Source organism: Balearica regulorum, chromosome 17 (genome assembly GCF_011004875.1).
Source record: "Balearica regulorum gibbericeps isolate bBalReg1 chromosome 17, bBalReg1.pri, whole genome shotgun sequence".
Taxonomy (NCBI): Eukaryota; Metazoa; Chordata; class Aves; order Gruiformes; family Gruidae; genus Balearica; species Balearica regulorum.
In genome coordinates this window covers 1,599,828-1,620,523 of record NC_046200.1, presented here as the reverse complement: position 1 = coordinate 1,620,523, position 20,696 = coordinate 1,599,828, and the positions used below count along the sequence as shown (strand labels likewise).

At 39.8% G+C, this 20,696-nt stretch overlaps 1 protein-coding gene across 7 annotated transcripts in view; it reads right to left on the bottom strand.

Moving 5' to 3' along the window:
- The window catches only part of GIT2 (GIT ArfGAP 2), a 33,278-nt gene extending 12,730 nt beyond the window's left edge, over nucleotides 1–20,548 (bottom strand). The window contains exons 1-16 of one of the 7 annotated variants that reach the window (XM_075769649.1): nucleotides 19,855–20,356; nucleotides 15,442–15,575; nucleotides 14,790–14,902; nucleotides 13,957–14,062; nucleotides 13,507–13,593; nucleotides 13,231–13,361; nucleotides 12,038–12,132; nucleotides 11,195–11,240; nucleotides 9,656–9,707; nucleotides 8,478–8,550; nucleotides 8,028–8,125; nucleotides 7,620–7,731; nucleotides 6,454–6,596; nucleotides 5,512–5,661; nucleotides 2,060–2,308; nucleotides 783–872 (exon numbers count right to left, since the gene is read on the bottom strand). In XM_075769649.1, the coding sequence (XP_075625764.1) occupies nucleotides 783–872; nucleotides 2,060–2,308; nucleotides 5,512–5,661; nucleotides 6,454–6,596; nucleotides 7,620–7,731; nucleotides 8,028–8,125; nucleotides 8,478–8,550; nucleotides 9,656–9,707; nucleotides 11,195–11,240; nucleotides 12,038–12,132; nucleotides 13,231–13,361; nucleotides 13,507–13,593; nucleotides 13,957–14,062; nucleotides 14,790–14,902; nucleotides 15,442–15,575; nucleotides 19,855–19,906 (1,731 nt within the window). In that variant the 5' untranslated portion in view covers nucleotides 19,907–20,356. Of the gene's footprint in view, nucleotides 1–782; nucleotides 873–2,059; nucleotides 2,309–5,511; nucleotides 5,662–6,453; nucleotides 6,597–7,619; nucleotides 7,732–8,027; nucleotides 8,126–8,477; nucleotides 8,551–9,655; nucleotides 9,708–11,194; nucleotides 11,241–12,037; nucleotides 12,133–13,230; nucleotides 13,362–13,506; nucleotides 13,594–13,956; nucleotides 14,063–14,789; nucleotides 14,903–15,441; nucleotides 15,576–19,854 lie in introns of all 7 variants that reach the window. The other 6 variants (XM_075769643.1, XM_075769644.1, XM_075769647.1 and 3 more) reach the window with 6 other exon arrangements.
- Nucleotides 20,549–20,696: the final 148 nt, after the last annotated feature.

Below are 20,696 nucleotides of genomic sequence, written 5' to 3'. Positions count from 1 at the left end.
TAAGCTTACAGAATGCATTTAATGTTTCTTGGTAACACTGCAATTTTTTTCCCCTAGAGTCAGTAATGTAGCTAACAAAACCCCTAAGAACAAAGTTTTGTAGATCCTGATGGAACACCAATATAAGCTTCCTTTATACACTCTCAGTGTCTTTAACCTTGCCCTGAAAGGAATCTTGCTAAAAACAACTCCCATGCACATTCAGACTTTCGCCTATCAATGTCAGCAGAAAGCAGGCTACCTGACACTAAACGTATGGGAGGGCAATACAAATGACTGTTTGGATGCTTCGAGAACTCATTTCAAACAAACTAAAGAACATCTGTGAGATAACGGTCAATCAGTACCAACTTGGACTGGTGCAAATTGACAGCCCCCAAAGAAAGCAGGCTTTAAAGCTAGGATCCAGTGAGCTTCATACGCCTCATGCAGTGCATTTTAGTCAGTAGGGAGAGTTATGTATTGGCTTATGAAATATAACCCTGCCAGGTTACTTTCCAAACAGCAACCAACTTGTCTTCTGGCTGTTTTCAGCGTTAGACAGTTGAACGAGTGATCTGGAGTAACTGTGCACAGTGTTAAATGCTACAGATTTTAGCTGTTGTGAAGTTAGAGAGGCAAGTATCCACAGCATGTGGCAGAAGAAACCGAAAGTGATGAAATACTGCTTCATGCAAGCATGAAGGCTAATCAGCATGAAAGGGGAGAAGACAGAGGCATAACGGCTTCTGGGGAGATTGCCACCTCCTCCAGGTAAAAGACTGATTGGGAAGGTACTTAACCCTTCGTGTGCTTTCATCCCTTGACCAGGAAAGCGTGGAGGGGAAGGAAGGTAGAGATGAAGAGGAGGTCACAAACGCACTCCTCCCGATCTAAAAATGGGAAAGAGAAAAACACTCGGGAAAACCAAAAACAAAACACAAATAAATTCTTAACGGAAATAAAGGAACATTCTTAAAACCATGGAGATGACAAAGTAAGAATTATTTTGAGAATTTGGCTAAGCCCGAGTGGACTTAATTCTTTCAAAATACAATTGACTTCGTGTTAATTCAAATACTGATATTCCGGAGGTGCTAAGTTCCACAGAGAATAAAATACATTCACCATAATACCAAATTAACTAACTCCACGTAACAAATTAATGCTTCAGAACCGCTACTTCTATCCAAATTTCAAGCCAAATGACCAAAGGCCCTTTACAAAGCACCGTCATGTTTTGCAAACACTGCCACATACAAAAGAATTCTGGCATTTCTTGCTGCCTTTATATCAACATGCCAATATGTTTTAAAGGGTTTAATTGTTTATCTGGAAGGAAATACAAGATAGTGCTATCAACAAGGAAATATATTGAACCAAATCTACAAATGTTAAATACGTGCCTAAAAAATATTGTCCCATATTCCACAGGGCAAACAAAAAACTTTAATAAGCACTAGTGTCTGTTGGGTCACTTATCTAAAGTGTGAACACGTCAGTGCAGAATCCTTGGGGCTAATGCTGAACTCCCTCTCCACTATTAGCACATCATACAGGAAAATACTAAACCAGAAGAATTTGTTCAACTAACAGATCTAAACCATCTTCAGCCTCCAGTTCCAAACTCAGAATAAGAAATTGGTGGCCTACCGAAAAAGTTAGCTTCACTTTTATTTTTGAAAGGTGGTTCTGAAGTTCCACAAATTGGCACATGCCTGTATATCTCAAGAAAGAAATCCATGAACTTCACCCTACCTTCTCGGAATACTATTCCACCCCACCCCCCCTCCTGGTTTTCAAACAGCCACACATTGATATTTGGCATATACATTGTGGTTAAAAGAAACAGCTGAGCAGAAGCCAAAAGCTCCAGTTTACATATTCCAGAGTTGTTATAGCTTTTACTTTTCAAAACATCAAGATCCTGCAGACATGTTAATACAGCAAACATTAACAATTCTGACAGTTCAAATTCACTCTGAAGCAGACAGTTGAGCAGCTTTGGTAAAAGAGAACAGTTGGAATAGACAGAAAAGCTGAACATAAGAAATGCAGAAGCATCAGCAGTTTTACTTACATGTGGAGGGAAAGGCTGCAGTCTTGTTATGCTTTCTTCTGGGTATGTGACCTCTCCCATGGGGAGGTAGGGTTTCTGACCTGATCCAGTCTCATACATGGACATGGGTCTGCTACCCCGTGCAGATGGTCGCCGCTTTAAAGAAGAATTGTTGGTAGGGTCTGTGTACTCAGAACCACTTTGGACCTGATATATATTGGTTGTGGCCTGTCTTCTGAGGTTGGTATTTTCACTCTGTAGCGTTTGAAGCTGAAAGAAATGTTTAGCAGTGGGACTTTGTTTTTCTAAGAGCAAGCGTCAAAACCAAACTGACTAAACAATACACGCTTGTCAGCTTTACTAGTAAATCCAGCTACTAGTAGCTGGGGTTTGATTTCTTTTTTCAAAGTCTACTTGATTTGCTTAGTATAAACAGAAACATCTATGTTCCACATCCAGAAATATTTATGTGCTGATTTCCAGCACTTTTTGCTGGGATGCAAGCTAAATTAGATCTTAAAATTGGTTGTTTTAGTTAAAAAAAACCAACACAATCCATTTCTTCCAGCCTGGCTGTACTGGCACATGAATCATGTAATATAATGAGCTCATGGGGGGAAGGACTGCCAACAAAACAGTTTTTCAAGCAAAGTGATCCATTTCAGCAGTCAATACAAAAACTTAAAGAGGACTTTAACATAAGGCCCATCAAATCTGAAAATGCCAAAACTACAGCACAGACACCAGAGGCAGCGCAAAGAGAACTAGAGCTTGCTCTGCAAAGCAAGAAGAGAGTTTAGCTTATGAAAATTAAGTATCAGCTACTGCTTTCTAAGAAGCCAACAAGAAATAATTTTAAAGGTTTTTATTATTATGTATTTGATGAATAGTAAAAATGCAACAATTCTGGGTGGTTTTTTTTATGGAGTTACTCGGATTAAGTTTGCTATATTAACACATCATAAAGAAAAGATGTAAAACAGTCAGTATCTCCCTAACAATAATTGAGTATTTTTCAAACAGCTGATGGCCTTTTAAACAGGAAATTGCATATTTACTACTTGCATTTACTTTGCATCACATGAACCTTCAAGAACATTATCTCTATTTAAAAAAAAAATCCTATTTTGCCTAGAGCACTTTGCAGAACCCTAAATTAAATGAGCAGACTTCCATCAAGATAACTAATGCTTTTTTTCCTCACTTTCTGTGTGCTCTGTATTAAGATGTATCAAGTCTTAAGATTTGAGGATCAGGCAGGAGCTAAGCTATCCCTCTAAAGTTTGACATTAAAGGCAATTAAATAAGTCAATTTTATAGTCATCGTCTTCCAAACTTCTTCCACATTTTATAACTGTGCTTTTGGTGCAGTTTTAGCCAACAGCTAATGTAAACTCAGACCAAAGTCTTACCCGCCTATAAGCAGCTAAAAAAAAAAAAAAAAAAAAAGTCTGCATTTCCATTAGAATGCCCATCAAAGTAACAGAACTATTTTCATTTTTATTTCGAAAGAATCTACTCTAAAGTGGCATTCATCAAGTGCAGCTTTGCCTCTTCTTTAATGAGCATCTTTTGCTTAGGAATTGCCATGCAAAAGATTAGATACACCATTGGCTAATAAGGTGATACATAAAGTGGATAGAGTTTTTTAGTTTATGACCTTCTAAGCCCTTGCTTAGAAAAAAAAGCCAAAAAACCAAAGACTCTTGAATGACATCTATTGCATTAAAATTTCTGAAGTAGTACAAATGTATTGGTGTCTTGCCACAAATAACCCAGCAGAGACTTCCCATATTGTACTGCAGTTCCCAGCAGCTTAGAGCCAAGACGGCTGTTACCCCTTCCTCCCATCCTGCATTCTGCAATCATGCACGGCTATAGCGATTCTTCACCAATCCAGAGCCAGCAAACACTAAGTCAAAGCAGCCCCACGGCTATATACGTCATCAGGACATAAAAATAGTGCAACAAGTCGTCTTCAAGATGGAGTAAGCCCTGGCCATGCCATCTTTCAAAACAAGTTAAACTGCAGCACAGCAATGATGTCTCTTCTGCTACACCACATATACATGGCTAAAGTGTCATTAATTCATAGGCCCTAAAGATTTTTTAACCTTAAACAGACTATATCTGTTTAAAGAAACTCAATATAAGTGAAAAGTTAATTAAATTGATGCAGAGAAATGCTTCACCAGTGCAAGCTGTTAAAAGACCAAGGAAACACCCTGAGATCTCTTAGGTTCCTCTCAGTATTCACCATTCCAATAGACCTGAAAGGCTGAACACCATTGTAACAGAAGGATGGCACTTCACAGACAAGGAGATTCGAATCTGCTGAATTAGCTTGGCCTCAGATGCGAAGAGCTCAACGGTCCCCACCATTCTCCAAAGCATCAGCCTCTCTGCCCCGAAACAACAGGGAAACAAGCTCTCAGCACAGGTTCGCCTCTGCAACAACAGTTCCTCTACAGGGAGAGAGCTTTCTGCAGCACATACTGTAAGTCTTGCAGTATTGTAATTATTTGGAAAACAGGATTTTTAACACCAGATGAAGAATTAATTTGAGGAAGCAGCCAGCCCTTTCTAAGCTAGCTTGACAGACAGGACAGTGAACTCAATACAGATAGAAATCCTCCTTTATCCCACAAAAATCTCTATTTACCAGAACATTGGCAAGGCATTTAAATTGTTGATTTGTTTATATAAGTATTAGAAGGTCTGGCTTCAAAACTGGGTTTTTGGAGCTTTAAATTCAGGATTTTAGCAGAAAATGTTCAGTTTACCATTTGTATAAGACTTCTATACATAGTAATTCAGTTGTAAAAGAGATACCACTACCTTATCCTTGTCTAGACAAAACCCACACTGAAGGTTTAAAGCAGTAATTGAGTTTACCACTATATCCTTTATGTGCTATTTCAAAAATATGTATTTTGTATATATTCAAATACAAACAAATAAATCTTTGCCTCCTGGTATACAGGAACTTTATATTGTATTGCCACATTTCAGATTATTTTCTACTGCCAAACTGGATTGGGATTTTAATTTCCCTTCATTCCAGCTAGGCTTATTAATGGAAAAAACCCAACACATTTACCGGAAAAGTTGGAAGCACATTATATAGATATGTGCACAGACATAAGATGTGTGCTTACTTACTTCCTCATTGTTGAAAACTGCTTCTCTTGAGGCAAGACAGCAAAAACATACAAGACTTGCAACAACTGCCTTGTCACTTGGAAAACTTAGGTCAAAGTGAACTAAGCAGATCACCAACATCATCTCCACGAAAAACCATTCAAAACATGTGCTGCACATATACATTTATAGTCTCATATCTGATTCCAAAGCAGCTCCGTTTAAAAAAAGTTTTCTCACTATCCTAATATTGGGTTATTGCATCTGTACTTTCAGCAGGTTTATTCTGGCCAACTTAAAATACATCAGGGTTACGCTACTGTGCTCGTTACCTTTTTCTGCATGATTCTCAGCTCATCGCTCAAGTTGATGTTCACTTTCATTAACTGCTGAATCTTTACCTCAGAAGCCACCAATGCATTTTTAACTTGCATATATTCTTGGGCTGTCACTGGTCCATCTGACAAGTCTGAATCCAGACTCTATGAACAGCAAGACAAAAAATACTTACACCATTAAGAAATAGATTACCAAAAGAAAACAAGAAAATGAGATTTTCAACAGCTTTTCATGAACTTACTTTAAAGGAATCATGGTTTAAATTAAGTTCAAATTAGTAAGATCCATTAATTAAAATAATTTTAGTCCAATATAAAAGAAATTTTACATCAGTTAACTCTTAGCTCCTCTGAGACAAATGTTTTTGTGCATAGCATTTCAGTGACACAATACTGTTTCATAAGGATTTTTAAAAAATATACAATAAAGAACTGGAAAGTCATAAAAGACAGATTACTAAATATCCAGTGTGCATATTACAAGGGAAGACTAAACAACAGCTACTAGGTTTACTGCCCCTCCTTTACCATGCTGCATTATTTTCAGGAATGGTTTAAAACACTCAGTCACTCTTGGGCTGCTATAAATATTTCTTCAGTAGAAAGCAGTGTGTCAAATACCATGGAATCACCGATTAAGAGTGTTTTGGTAGATCCAATTATTTCATTTGTGTAATTAGATCTATATCTTATCTCCAGATACGCACAGTGGCAAACACTACTTTTCTAGAGGAGTATTTTATTTACAATGTAAATTCCTTATGTCACAACACTTAATTTTGTTAGAAATTTCATAGACTGAGGGATGATTCTGAAATGAAGCTGAAAATGAATTAAAATACTCATTTTCTCATAATTTATGCATGTTAAATCTCCTCACAAGTGGCAAGACTGACAGCAGGTTACCTTTACGGATAAAAAATATTTCAAACCTACCTTCTGTCTGTTTGATTTAGCTGCATTTGTTTCCAGATCTGTATCTTCATCTGAAGCAACGCTGTCATAATCAGGCTGGTCATTATCCTGACTTTCACTACTATGTTGATTGCTGATTGATTTGAGTATCAGTTCCACATTTTCTGTAGAACAACATACACCATTGAAAAATATACTAGTAAGTTTGGAGAAGAAATTAAAGTATGCGCTTCCAAGTAATTAAAAAAAAAAATATCAGAAAATATTTTCATCCAGAGAGACAATACAAGACATGCCATAATAAAGTATCATTTGACTAGCCCAGTTAAAAGAAAAAAAAATAAGTTAGATCCACCTAAGAGGTATGGATTATTATTGTTCAAAACATCAAAGTTTTATGGTTTTGTCTTTTCATTTCATGTTAAGTGGTTAGGCAAGTTAAAGTGGTGAGAATCATGCTTTAGCAGTAAAATAAGGGAAAAAACCCAAAACAGACTACACTGGACAAATGGATGTCAACATTCAAATGAAAAAAAAAAAAATAGGGAAAAATTACAAGTCAGGAAAGATTTTTTTGGTATTTTCTCTCCAGAGGGAGAACTACTGTTCAAATCTTGTTTCACACCATCATGGCTAGAACTATGGCTCTGTCTGGTTGTCAGCACAGGTATTTGTATTGTTTGATACCTATCATGCTCAAGAAATACAGAAAGTAAACATTTTTAGGTGAATAGCAATAAACTCAAAACCATCTGAATTACAGCACTGTCCTGCGTATTTAGAGCAGCCAGGAAAGCCAGCATCTAAAACACTGACATCGTCCTAGCTGCCAATCCAAAGAAGTATCACTCTAAAACTGTACAGGAGTATTCTGGAAAATTTTACCAAGTTATCATAAAAGTCACACCCAATATAAAAAGATGTTCCTGAATTGCACAAATTCCACTTGATTTAATTGTATTACAAATACCAACCTTAACAGACAAATCTTCTGTATTTCAGCGTTATTTTGGTGGCCTAATGCATGTTGTCAATAGCCTGTCAATAGCCATGATTTAATTCTTATAATTTATAAAACCAGTATAAATCTCTTTCTCCATTCATAGTACTTTTGAATGAGGCTATGGTATCGATTAAACTACTGAAGAACTGCATATAGAAGAGCCAACAACCAAAAATATGCTCACCTTTTGAACCAGTGATAGGATTTCCCTGTTGTCTTCGTTTGGCATCACTTAGAATATCTATAACTAGCGTAGCAAATTCATGGGCATTAAATCGAGCCAGTTTCTGTCTTCCCTAAATTACAAAATAATACAGGAAAAAAGAAAAAAAAGGACATCATGTATTAGATAAACAGCAGAGTTCCCAGGTAAAAGTAAGACTACAGCACAGTGAGTTGATCGTTTAGTTACATTTATTACAAAAAGTGTGATTTAAATTATCCAGCTGCACACTCCAGGGCAGGGGAAACGTTAAACTATTTTAACCTCTTCACAAGTAGATAAAACGCTTCTAGAGCAATGAAGCAATATTACTTAGAATATCTGGCCTATTAAATAAAAATGTTCTACAGTATTAAGAAGATTGCATACCTGATTCCTGGTAGAGGAATATTCAGGATTTACGGGAAGAAAAGGGACCACTGTGGTCTCTGTCACAAGTGTACTATGATTCTGAGTAGCCAGCCAAACTGTTCAGGGAAGAAAAGAAAAAAAAAAAAAAAAAAAAAAAAAAGAAGGAATAACCTTCCTGTACTATTTGATAGTGTTTCTTGTCAAAGAATAAAAGACCACAATTTCAAACACAAACACAATGAATTCAGAGGCAGGCTTTCCCCTCCCCGAGGGTTCTCTACTTTGTAAAAAACACAAGATTTTTTCAATTAACATCATCTTCAGACATTGCAAGACAAAGAAACTACCATTATCAGTAATTACTGAATACAAAAGTACTTTAAAGAGAACATGTGCTTGCACTAACATCTTGTATGTAATGTAACAATTCAAATTAATTTTATACACATTCCAGAAAGTGTCATTCACCTGCATCTGTTTCCCTCCTGTCAACTTCATCATACACATCCATGGCAAGTTCTTCAAATAAGTGGTTGCTTAGCTAAGGGTAGAAGAGAATAATTACAGCTTGAAAATAAACAAAACCTAGTAAGATCTCTGTAACAGAAATTATAAGAGCACAACTCTGCTCTCCTTTGGCTGTTTTTCAGCCTATATAATTGCTTGTTTCTCAGCCTGCATAGTACAGCAATCCATTAAGCAGGCACGTACCATCACTGATTGCTAGATACAGGGACACCACCACTGTGCTACACTTTTCATTTACTGGTTAACAGATTTTTCTCTCCTGCCTGATTAAAAAAAGACCAAGTTTTCTCAGTTTTGCTGTTCCTATGCTCTCCCAGTCCTGCTAGGGGAACTGTGCTGCTGCTGGGCTGCTGGCCAGGGTCAACCCACCACAACTCGCAAAAATACAATGTAGGAATCCAGCTACTTCTAGCTAGCAATGCATTAAAGTAGCCACTAACAGCATGTTAACAGTAGAAAGCCAGTTCTAAAGTAAGATTCGTATTTGGTTTGTATCTGAATACCAGTTCTACACATGCTGGCTTGCTTAGCTGGAATTTTTATGACTGCTAGCGTTAATTACCTTTAGAGAAAAACAGACATTGTCGCATAGAAGAATATCACCAGGATTGTTCTTCCCCTAACTGCAAAAATGTTTATCCTTTGATAAAGTTTTTAGCAGAAGCAAATTGTAAGTAGAGGGAGAAACATATCCCCATTCTACCTTGTGCAAGGATTTGGTCACCAACACTTCAGTAGTAGTGAACTGGCATTACAACCAACTAATTAGCAGACAGTAATGCACTATTCTGGCTTTCCAGAAAGCTAAAGGCAAAGAGTAACATTTAACGTACAGATTTATATGAAATACACGAGCGCCAGACAAACAACAAAGTTTAAGGTTTTGAACTGGGGAGGCAGACCTAGAGATACTACCCCAAACAAGACCAACAAGTCTTGTTCTCCGTCATGGATTTCTCATCATCTCTGCTCCTCCATTTCTGCCTATTTTCATGGTTTTCTCCAGATGTTTAACTTGCTACAGAGTTCACATTTATTTATGCAGGAATTAACAGCAGCTGAAACCAGCCTGAAAGATGAAGTGCAGAGTTTATGACATTCAAAGAAGTTTTACTTACAGACTGAAGCTTCTTCTTAGCTGCTTTTGCAAGTTCTGATAAATCTAGACTGCTATGAAAACAAAAAGTGATCATTATATTGACAGCATTTAATAGTTTGTTTAAACACAAATTCTATGTTTCGATAATTCAATGATTAAAATGTTACTTTTATTTGAAACTCCTTAGTCTTTTAGTATTTTTAATACAGTTTTTAACACATTGGTATTACTGATATACCAATTGGTATATTCTTAAGCTTTTCTAAACAACAATGTTAAATTTAAAACAAAAGGAATCCCAAAATCCTTTGGAATATAAATACCCACATTTGCATAGCTGAAGCAGCAGTCAAGCTGTAGTGCAACAAAATGCTTTCTGTTAGGAATTTGAACAACATGATCATTCTGACCAAAACTTGAGTTCACAGAAAACACACGGGATTTCACTGGGCTCTGCAGGAGGTAGGTGACTATCAGGCTGGCAAATGACTACAGCAATAAGGCCTTGCTTAAAATTATTCTGTACTGATCAGTAAATAATCTCTTCTCTTTGTTTCCAGACATGAACATGAGGCATAAGATGAAAATTGTGTAGTTCAACACAATTTATCACAAAAGCCACAGATCAGGAAAGCTGACAAATTTCAAGTCCGTATTTATAGCACCCATGGGAAGACTCCCCTGACCTACAAGGATGGAAAGGCTCAGATAAAAACTCTGTGTAGGCAATCACCTAGACAAGACCAGGGGAGGACACGAGGCAGAGGTAAAACAGGTTGTACTGCAGGCTCTGAGCAGTGGCTTTAAACAAGTCATTTTCTCTGTGTATCATCCTCCCCTCTCTGTGCAATCAGGCAAGTGATATTTACTCTGCTCTGAAAATACACAGTACTTTATCCAATAGCTAAACACAGCATATCTAAAAAATTGCACGTTTACACTAAGTATTTTACCAACTATTACATGGTTTCTAGAAGTTTTATTTCATTAGTTTTTCACAGAAATTTTGCAAGCAATATGTAGAACAGTTTACTTACAGCCGTCTTATTTCCAATTGCACAGCAATAAAAGAAAGATAGGCACTTATGATTAAAACTTGGTATGTTTTATACAAATGTGATTTCATTGATTGTAACCAAAAGTTAAAAGCATTTGGATGATCAAAAGCATAAATATTTTCAAAGAAAAATGCAGCTTTCTTACAAGTATTAGTTTTGAAATGCTGTATCAGGAAACTAACTCAATTGGTCCTTATATTATTCACAAAATCTGTTTCCCAGGAATCCCTATGTATCTTCCCTTAATATAATTGTCTCACATTCCCCCTCCATTTTAACAAATGCAGTAAGCTTCTATAATTTTCTGATATTGTTTAAATGCCAATATTCTTTCTAGAAAAAAAAGCTCCCAAGATCAATAAAGGCACACATTAAAAAGTTGAAATGACAACAACCTTAAAAGTTGTTTGGAAAGCAAAGGAAACTTACTTCTTATTTAAATAATAATAATTATTTTTTATTTTGATGTTTTCAGACATGACATGGAATCAACAACCTACCTGTCCGCCATCTGAGGTATAACAAAGTGCTGCCCATTCTTATGCTCTAGAGTTGAAAACAAATTGCACTTTAATAGGTTGTTACTGGACTACAGTTTTTAATGTCGTCATGATATACAGCTGGTATTCAGTTTTACTAAAAGACATAGCAATGAGAAACCCAAGAAGATACGCAACAGGCAAACATAGAATAATTTATCTTGCATGTAATTACTCAATTTCCAATTACAGAAAGCTAGCAAGTCTTAAAAGAAGGTTTCTACCACAATTCCCTGGTACTGTTGAAGATTGTAATTCAGGCTTATCAACTGTATTAAAATTCCATTAAAAAAAAATTAAGTGCTAACATGGCTAAAAGTTTTTAAGCGTGCCCATGTTCAAAAGGTACCTACTTAATTGAATACTCCCCTACCTTTGCATTTCAGTGGGAAAAAAACCACCAAACTTCAACAGTTTCTACAATATCTCCTACAGACTATTCAACATTCACAAAATTTTTATTTCCCCTGCAATTCGCTCCTTGAAGTTAAACAGCACTCATCTGACCTTATATGTGGGTTTCTCCACACTTTCAGGGGTATTCCATTTATAGAACACATATTTGCGGAAAAACAGAAAGGAACTTAATTTTTCATTTAATACTAAAAATCCTGCAGGTTTATCTAAATTTTAAATGCATTATCACTAATCTTACATCTTATACTTTCTTCACGTATATCACATTAGAATATTTGAAATGCATATAAAAAGTGTAGTCACACTGACACAAACGCTCTATACCTTAGTTTTAACTGCCCTATAATTAACACCGAAAGATCTCAGGCTGTAGTTTTTTCTACTTACCTGGTTTCCTGCCACAGAGATAGAAAGCTAACCTGTCTGTGAGTTCATACTGAATTTCCACCAGGCGTTCTGCCAGTTCATGATGCCCACCTTGTCTGGTTTACACACACACACAAAAGTTACATTAGTTATTCATTTTTAGACATACAAAAAAATTTAAAAATGGTCAGAGAAATAGATTTAGTACAAGCCACTCTTCAACATTGTACATGTTTGAGTGTATCAAAGCACAGACTCACAGCAGGATTTTCAACAGTATCTTCCAGTGGGGAAAAAACCTATAGATAAACTTTTATGAACTCCCCAAAATGAGCCAGTGAAGACTCTGAAAAGCTTTGCCTACTGCTTTACTGTAGGAAAAATAACAGATTATACAGGCTATTTTGAATACTCTATTTACAATTTTCTAGACAGTTCCTGAGCTCATGCAGCAAACTCACCCAACTTCACATTTGATTAATAGCATTGAAAAATAGAAATATTCTGGCATACTGTGTTCTGCAACCAAGTGAACTTATTCGGTCTTCAGATTCCATGTATGGCCTCAATTCAAAAGCAGAGCAATGAGGATGTTTTATTTACACAAATGCACAGCTTCTACTTGATCAGTAATGTCCAATTTCGCACAGAAACACCAAAAATCTTTAGCGCTGTGCTGCAAGTCTTGCAGTGCCTCATTCCTGCCCAACTGATCAGCAGAAACATTCATGGTTAATCTTCCTTGACATGAATGTGGTAGGCTTTCCTGAGGGTGCAGTTCTGCGACTGGATGCGCCTAACAGTTCACTGCCACTAAAAAGCCTGGCTCCATCCCCTGCTCCCTGACCCATCTGTGCAGTCCAGCTCTTTCCTACAGCAATTCCCTAGTTAATCCGCACTCCTGGAGTCTAGTCAGCTTGCTGAACTGCAGAAATTCTTCTCCTCAGATTACTTTTCTGTGAGCTGGTAGCTTGGCACAGCCTGTTTCATTGGGATCACAACTGTTGTCTCAAGCATCCAGGAGAATACAGGCTATGAAATGATGAAAATGCTTATTTATACTCTTTATGCATTCACTCTTTCTGGAAAACATACTTATTAGCATTTAACGGTCAAATTATTTTCAGGACAGAAACATATCTAAGCAGATTCATCATGTGATTTATGAACATCAGTTAACATATAACAGCATCATACATGTCAGAGCCTTCTACCTTGCATAGTCAATTGGAGTTTTTCCATTGGAATCTTGCGTGCCAGGATCAGCACCATAAACCGCTAATAATTCTGCTTGTAAAGTCTGTCCTGCCTTAGCAGCAACATGGAGCGGGGTGTTTCCTTTCTCCTACAAGTTATTGAGAAAAATATTTACTTAATCAACAGGTCTGAGTAAAAGATTGAAATATAATGTGTATCAGCTGAAATCAGAATAAATATTACGACGTATAAGAATTGACTGTATATCAAAATAATGAAAAAAGTGTTCATACAGGATGAAAGAAGTTGGCTTGAGCTCCTAAGGAGAGTAATCGCAAACACGTTTCCAGATTCCCGGTCCTTACGCTGGAATGGAGTTGCTGAAAAACAAGTAGGATTGTACTTAATACAGCGGCAATAACTGTGATTCAGCATTTGTTTTTTCAGCCATGCTTTTAGAAATGGGTATGCAAGAATTCTTGCTGCAGCTGGTTTATGTAAACATCTTTTCTCCTTAGCCCAAATTAATGCCTCTCAACCATCCACATGTCCAGTATCCATATATATTACCAAAAAAAGTGGCTTCAAGTTGAAGTCATGCTGTATTTGTTTACGTAATAGCGCTGAAGCACAGCAATAGTTATCTCAAGTCAAAAGCAACTAATTTAATTCAGTCAGATTTCACTGTTCCGTTACGCACAAGTTGTAGCTTCTGCAGACTGCCAGAAAAAAAACATACTAACCTTACTAAGATCTTTGGCAGTAACGCTGTCATCTTCTCGGCATGGCAAGCGATGAACAAATGCTAACATTTGATATTTAGCTCTAATGAATTCTGCTTTATTGGGACTGCAAAGAGAAGCCAAAGCAACAGAAGGGAAAGAAAACAATTATTAGTGATTTCACAGTAATACAGATGCTCTAGACAAAAGAAGATTCACAAGTGAAGATTGCATTAGATCTTCGCATGCTACTAGTAGCAAAGTTAGACACAGAAGAATATTTTCATTAAAAAAGCAACCCAGTGCAGATTGTCTAACTATACAGAGCATACTTTTGTTACAAACATCAAAATATCTGCAGACTCTAGGATGTACTGTGTATTTTGCAGATGTAAACGTTCAAACTATGTCAACTTAAGATCTATATTTACTATATGCAGTTATTTACATTTTAAAATGAAGCACCATATACAGCGATAGAAATATTTTTTTTTAATTCATCAACCAAATTTAATCTCATTAGCAGCATTCAGTTAACTGAAGCATGTGGCATAAGAATTAAAAGTCTTTTGATTCAAGTACAAGTAAAGGTTTTCACTATTTGAAGCTAAAGGTCAGGAATCAATAGTTTGGAAAATTCAAGCAATGTATTTCTATTTTTGCAATAAATTTAAAAAAACTAATTATTGGAATTTTTTTAAATAAAAAAGCAAAAAATCAGTGAATAAACAACTAGTTTACTCCTGTTCTCTTCCAGCAACAAAATGTTCCATGGATACCTTGTTTCCTCTGTCATTACTGAACAAAATAATCACACTTCTACAAAAATAAAAATTCTGTAATTTTCCACTTACTGCACTTTATCCTGTGGGCTAGCTTTGCGTCTTCCACTCATAACAGAGGCAGGGTCCAGCAACGAATGTTCCCATATGGAGTTAGCACCATTATTGTACAGTGTTTCAACCATCTGAAATCCAAAATGCATACAAACAGGCAGTAAAGAACTTTGCTGCTAGCTGCACAGACTGACTGATCAAATATCTGTAATTATTTTCAAGCAGACAGCAAGCCAACAGATTCACGTGCCAGCATCCATAACCTACTGGGATATCAGAACCAGGCACATGCCTAGGAGGTTATTATATGGAATGTAATAAGAACCCTCTTAAAATTCTCTACTCTTCCCACCAGCAGCTCTACAGAAAAAAGAGAGGCTTGCTGTATGTTGAAAACTTTGTTTGAAGCAGATGCATTGCACAAGTCTGAAAGAAAAGCTGAAGGTGACTTTCCAAAACAAAGGCGTCAAATTAAAAAGGCACAGACAATTCTGATTTTAGTGGTCCATCATGGCAAAACAAGAGAAATAAAAGACTAACTTAGAAAAAGAAAGCTTAAAAGGACCAGCCCCTCTCAAACAAAAGCTCAGCAATTTAAGTTCCATTTTAAAATGTTAAAAAAATTAATATGTCTAGTGTTAATGAAGGAAGACGCAGTTTTACTTTTTACCTGCAGCAGTGTGGGAGGCCATGGCGTATGCTTGAGATGTCTCACTTGAGAGATATGACGCCCCAAACTTCGATGAACACTACAGCATTCGTCACAGATCAGAATCCCCCTGTTTATAGATGCCCAACAAGGATCTGAAAAAGAACACATCAATTACAACACAGAAGGCAACATGACCTTGTATTGCAAACACAGAGCCTAAAATGAGGAGCCCTGCCTTCTAACCTTAGCTTTACTGCTTAGCCATTATATGAGCTTGTAAATGTTACAACCTTGCCAGGCCAATAACAGTCCTTGCGCTGATTGGGGATGTGGGAGTCCTAAGACAGCAAGGAGACCGCTGTGCAAACTCTGAAAAAAGCCCCACTTTTTGCAGTTCTTCCTATGAAAATACAGTATTTTTCTTTGTAAGCCTATCAGAACACTAAATTTATTACCTTCTTGAAGGGCTCACACGTAATTTAGTGGAGTCCGACAGAAATATTTCTAACACTAGTACCTACCTGCTCTTTTGAAAAACTCAGAAGTCTATGCCATCTTATAAGCAAACCAGAAAGACAACTGACAGAGGGCAGAAGAAGTAAACATCATATACTAGCTATTATGTAGCTTCAAACATCAAAAAGTATAAAACCAAGTACGAAAGTTACATCAGATTGAAACTGAATATATGCACAACAGGACATTAAACCGAGGTCCCTCTGCTGCTCTCAGCTCAGTCTTCAGAAGAAACTCCAGTTTTCTGTCAATGACAAGAGACTCAACGGGCCAAGAACCCTGTAGTAACTGAGTAGCAAGACAGACCTTCAGATCTAGCGCATCCCAGGAGAAAGAAAAGGAATTCAAGATCTCTTCTATTTCGGAAAATTCTTAATTTCAAATCCAGAGGTGAGTTTGAGGCTAAATAAGCGAGTACAGCACAAGCCCAGTATCTGATGAGAGATCTTCTGCATCCTGTCAGAATACATCTAAGCAATTGTGCATCATAAAAAAGTCCTCTCTGACCCATGCAATAAATTTACTGAATCCCTGAAACATGAGATCTGATCATAGTTGTGGTTTTTAAGCAGAGCTGATGTTGTGTGTGTGCTGAAGGCAATGTAGGCAAACCTGTTCAAACCACAGGCCATGAGGGATGGGAGCATCTATTCACAGATGATAACTATCAGAGCCCAGAGCCAAATTAAAGCATATGTTTTAGGAGAAAAACACCTAACCTAATTTAAAAAAACAAATTAATAACAAGCACACAACCTCCTTATTAAATCATTCCATTATTTTAACAACTTTCACTTCTAGGTAGTAAAAAAATAACAATGAAAAGAGATGCATTAGCGCTAACCTAACAACCCAAGACTGGAGGCAGCCTTCCAGATTAATGAGTCTAGTCCCTTTTCATTACAGACAACCTTATCACACACTCATTGATAAACTAATAGGATTCTTCTGAAAGCCATTACGTTTCTTCTTTCAATCACTAGTTACAGGCTGCTTGTGAACCTCACTGTTTTGACTAACAGTCACCATTAGGGTTTTTTCAGATGAAATCCATCTCAGTATCTAACCTAAATGGCTCGAAACAACGTCTATTTAGCCATGATAAAGTAAGTTGCTGTTTATTTGGTCATTTCATAGCAGAAATGGGGCTTTAAAAATTCTTCTGAAGAAAAAAAGCTGAGGCCTTGCGTAGAATTTCAGCTTGTATACTCTACTTAAATCACACTGATGAAAGAATCCACGTTTATGTAGAATCTGTCAAAAACTGGCACCATTGAAGTGTGGATGGTGTGCTGCAAAAAAAATGACAATTAAAAAAAAAAAGATGACAGATTTGCAAGGGAACCAAGAAGTTCTGCACAGCAGGCCAAGAGAACGCTGTTTGCTCCTACTAATTGTTAGGGAGGACGGACAGCAGCCCAGGCCCCAGTTTAGAAGCATAAATGATATGGAACAGTGTGGATTCAACAGCTTGCATCATGGAGAGTGAACTGATCAAAAAGCAACGGGAAGTTAAGCACTGCAACCTGTCTTCTGAGTCACACTGGTTTAAATGAAGGAGCTTTTTTAATAGTACCATTTACTTGTTCTGAAGTAACAGGTGGGGATGGGAAAGGGAAAAGGAACAGAGTGTTAGATAGTCTGAAAATACACAGAGTGAGCTGTCAGGTTATGAGCAAATTGGTATTTCAGGTTTAAATTTCATTAAATTGTATGTGCTGGAATTTGTTTGAATCATTTTTAAAAGAGATCCAATTATGGACGCAATCAAAATATGCTTAAGCCGATACCAAAATAAACTTAAGGGGAGAAACCAGAAAGATAGGTCAAATCTGTTTTCAGGAACATGGCAGAGTGATTCAAAACAGGAAGTGTGTGATGAAGACAAGCCTGAACCGTGAGTTTGAAAAGTGAACTCCTGCCTGAGAATAGGAAGTGTACCAGAAAAGTACACACAAAATCACCTCATGTAAAAGAAAACTATTCACACTCCACCTAGAAACAAAGCATTTATCGATAAAGTTCAAGGGGCAGGTACTAGTTATGGCAGCAGTCAAGCATCCTGCACTTGCTACACCTGGTGCGGGTGGAAAGGCTGCAGTCCCCAGGTCTCCTGACACAGCTGCACACCCAGCAGCTCCCAAACACCCTCTGGCAAATTATCTCTGCCTTAAGTAAAAGAGGTTTTTTTATTTAAGAAAGGATTAAACTAAGATTTCTTTATATATATGGATAAGCCAGCAGATTTCTTCACCAAGATCAAGTAAATATCTGACAATGCTATAATGTCACAACACAACAAAATAAAAGGCTGGCTTACAGGATGACCCTAATAGTGATTGTGATACACTGCATAGTCCTGACGAGCTTAACAAATACAAACACAGTAACACAACTTTATCTCAGAGTCATAACACCACTGACGTTTAAAAGCATAGATACGCTACCCTGAAGGAGATAGGGAAAACTGCCTACAGAAGATATGCAAGCTCTATTTATTGTGAAAACAAAATTACATGAAGATAAAGGTGCCTGGGAGTTAATTCGAGATTTTTATTATTTTATTTTTTTTTTAAACAGAAGTCCCATTTTACAAAAGTTACCCCTTTTCCCACATCCTATCTGCTGGCCATTCAAATGTTACCTGTTACAGTGTTCTGATTCATTTCAGTACATACGTAATTACATTGGAGGAACCAGCACAGAACACAAACAACAAAAGCTACATAACTCTGAGGAGGAAAAACAGCAAAGACACATAGTTGCTGAAGAAAAAAAAAAAGTAATCCAGACAGTTTTCAATATAAGAACAGTAAAACTATGGATGGTCAGAAAAGGAGATACAACTGACTTTCTAAACCCAAGATTTGTTTCAATAAGCTCCCAAACTTATCTGCAGTGTAAGACAGACAATGTGCATGTCAGCACAGAACATGTGTTGCTCGCTGAACATTTCCAACCCCAGTCTACCGGGCACTTCAGAACACCCTTTCCTTAGCAGCCTGGGATACCTACGCTCAACCCAGGCCGTGGGGCAAGCCGTGCACCTGACAAGTCTCAGTGTTACTTCCCCCGGACCCTCAGAATAAGGGATGGTCTCCAAAGCCAGCCCCACTCTCCCCTTCTCAAGTCCCCCAAAACGGCCAGTGTCCCTCTCGGTGACACATTTCCAACCTGCACCCTCCTCCCACCTCTTAGCTCCGTGACGGGAAGGCTCCTTTAGGTAAGCCTTCCTCCTTTCCCAGCCGAGGACTTCCAGATTCCCTTACAACCTGACGTGGTCGTTGTCCACGGGCCGTTCCCCAAGGTCTGGCCCCCGAGAGGGCAGAGTGGGGGGGAGACGGCGGTAACAGCCGGGCTACCAGGGCGACCTGTCCGCTTTACCGCTGAGGTGACAGCAAACTGGAGAGAGGGCTGGGCGCACCACCGCTCGGTACGAGAACGGCTCCTTCAGAAAAGGGTCGATACAAGGCAAAACCGCTGAAAACGGGTCCAGACCCGGCAAAACCGACTCCGCGCAGACGGGGTGGGGGGTGGGGGCCGCTACGAGGCGGTGACACCCCCGGAACGGCGCCGGGAAGGTGCGGGCCGGCGCAGGGATCGCCACCTTCCCCCGGGACGCTGCGCCGCGTTTCCCCCCCTGCGCCGGGTGCCGGGGCCGCTCCCGGGGGCGACCCACTGACAGGAGCCCCCCCGCCACGCAGGGGTACCCGGCCCGGCGCCCGCGGGCATTACGGGCCCGGCGGAGCCCCGGCCGCTTCCCGCCCCACGCGGCCCCTCACGGCCGCCACCTGCCCGCGCCCCCTCAGCGCCTGAGGGGGGGAAAGAGCCGCTGCCCGGTCTGAGGAGAGGGGGATGGGCTCGCCCGGCCGCTGCGGTGCCTTCGCCGCGCCTCCGGCCGCCGCCGGTGCCTACCCTGGGCGCTGCAGTCGGCGCAGACCTCGCTGCTCCTCAGGCGCTTCGACATGGTGCGCGGCGGCGGGACCGGGCGCTTCCTGCCGCGCTAACGGGTCCCCGCCGCCAGCCCCCGCCAGGCGGCCGAGATGAGGCGGCAGCGCGCATGCGCACGGTAGCACCGCCCGCTCCGCCGCCGGCGCTATTCACCAAACTGCGTGCGCTAGCGCTGGGCTGCGTTGCGCTGGAGAATGAGGGGTGGTGCGAGGCAGCCCCGGGCCGCCATGTTCGTTCCTGGCAAAAGGGCGGCAGTGAGCCCGGGCGAGGCTCTGGCTACGGCGCGGTCGGCCACGTTTGTCCCTGGCAAACGCCCGCCCGCCGGCAGGCTGCGCTCCGCTTCTGCGGGAGAGCACAGAGACCTGCCGGCTGTAGCTGCACCAGCCTGCTCCTGTCCCGTCACGACTGGGGCAGAGGGGGAGCTAGAAGAAACGAAGTTTCGGAAGCCTGGCCCCGCAGGCTCGCGGAAGAAGCTGCTCTCTTGCTAGCCTTGCCCTCATCCACCATGGCGGCGGCAGAGCGGGCGAAACCAACGCTCGGTGAAGACAGAGGGGGGGAGCAGCCAGCCCTGAGCGTCGCGTCCGGCCCAACGCCGCGCTGCCACCCCCTCGCGCGGAGAGCGATGGGACAGCTTGCGGGCGGGACGCTCCATCTGCCTGCCTGCGGTGGGGGGGGTAGAGCGGGCGGGGAGCAGCAACTTCCTTTTTCCGTGGGCTCGCCGGTAGCGGCAGGCTGAGGGGAATCGGGGGGGAGCCTCCCCCGCCCTGTGGTCCGTCCCGGCCGCTGTCCTGGACAGACAGGAAGGA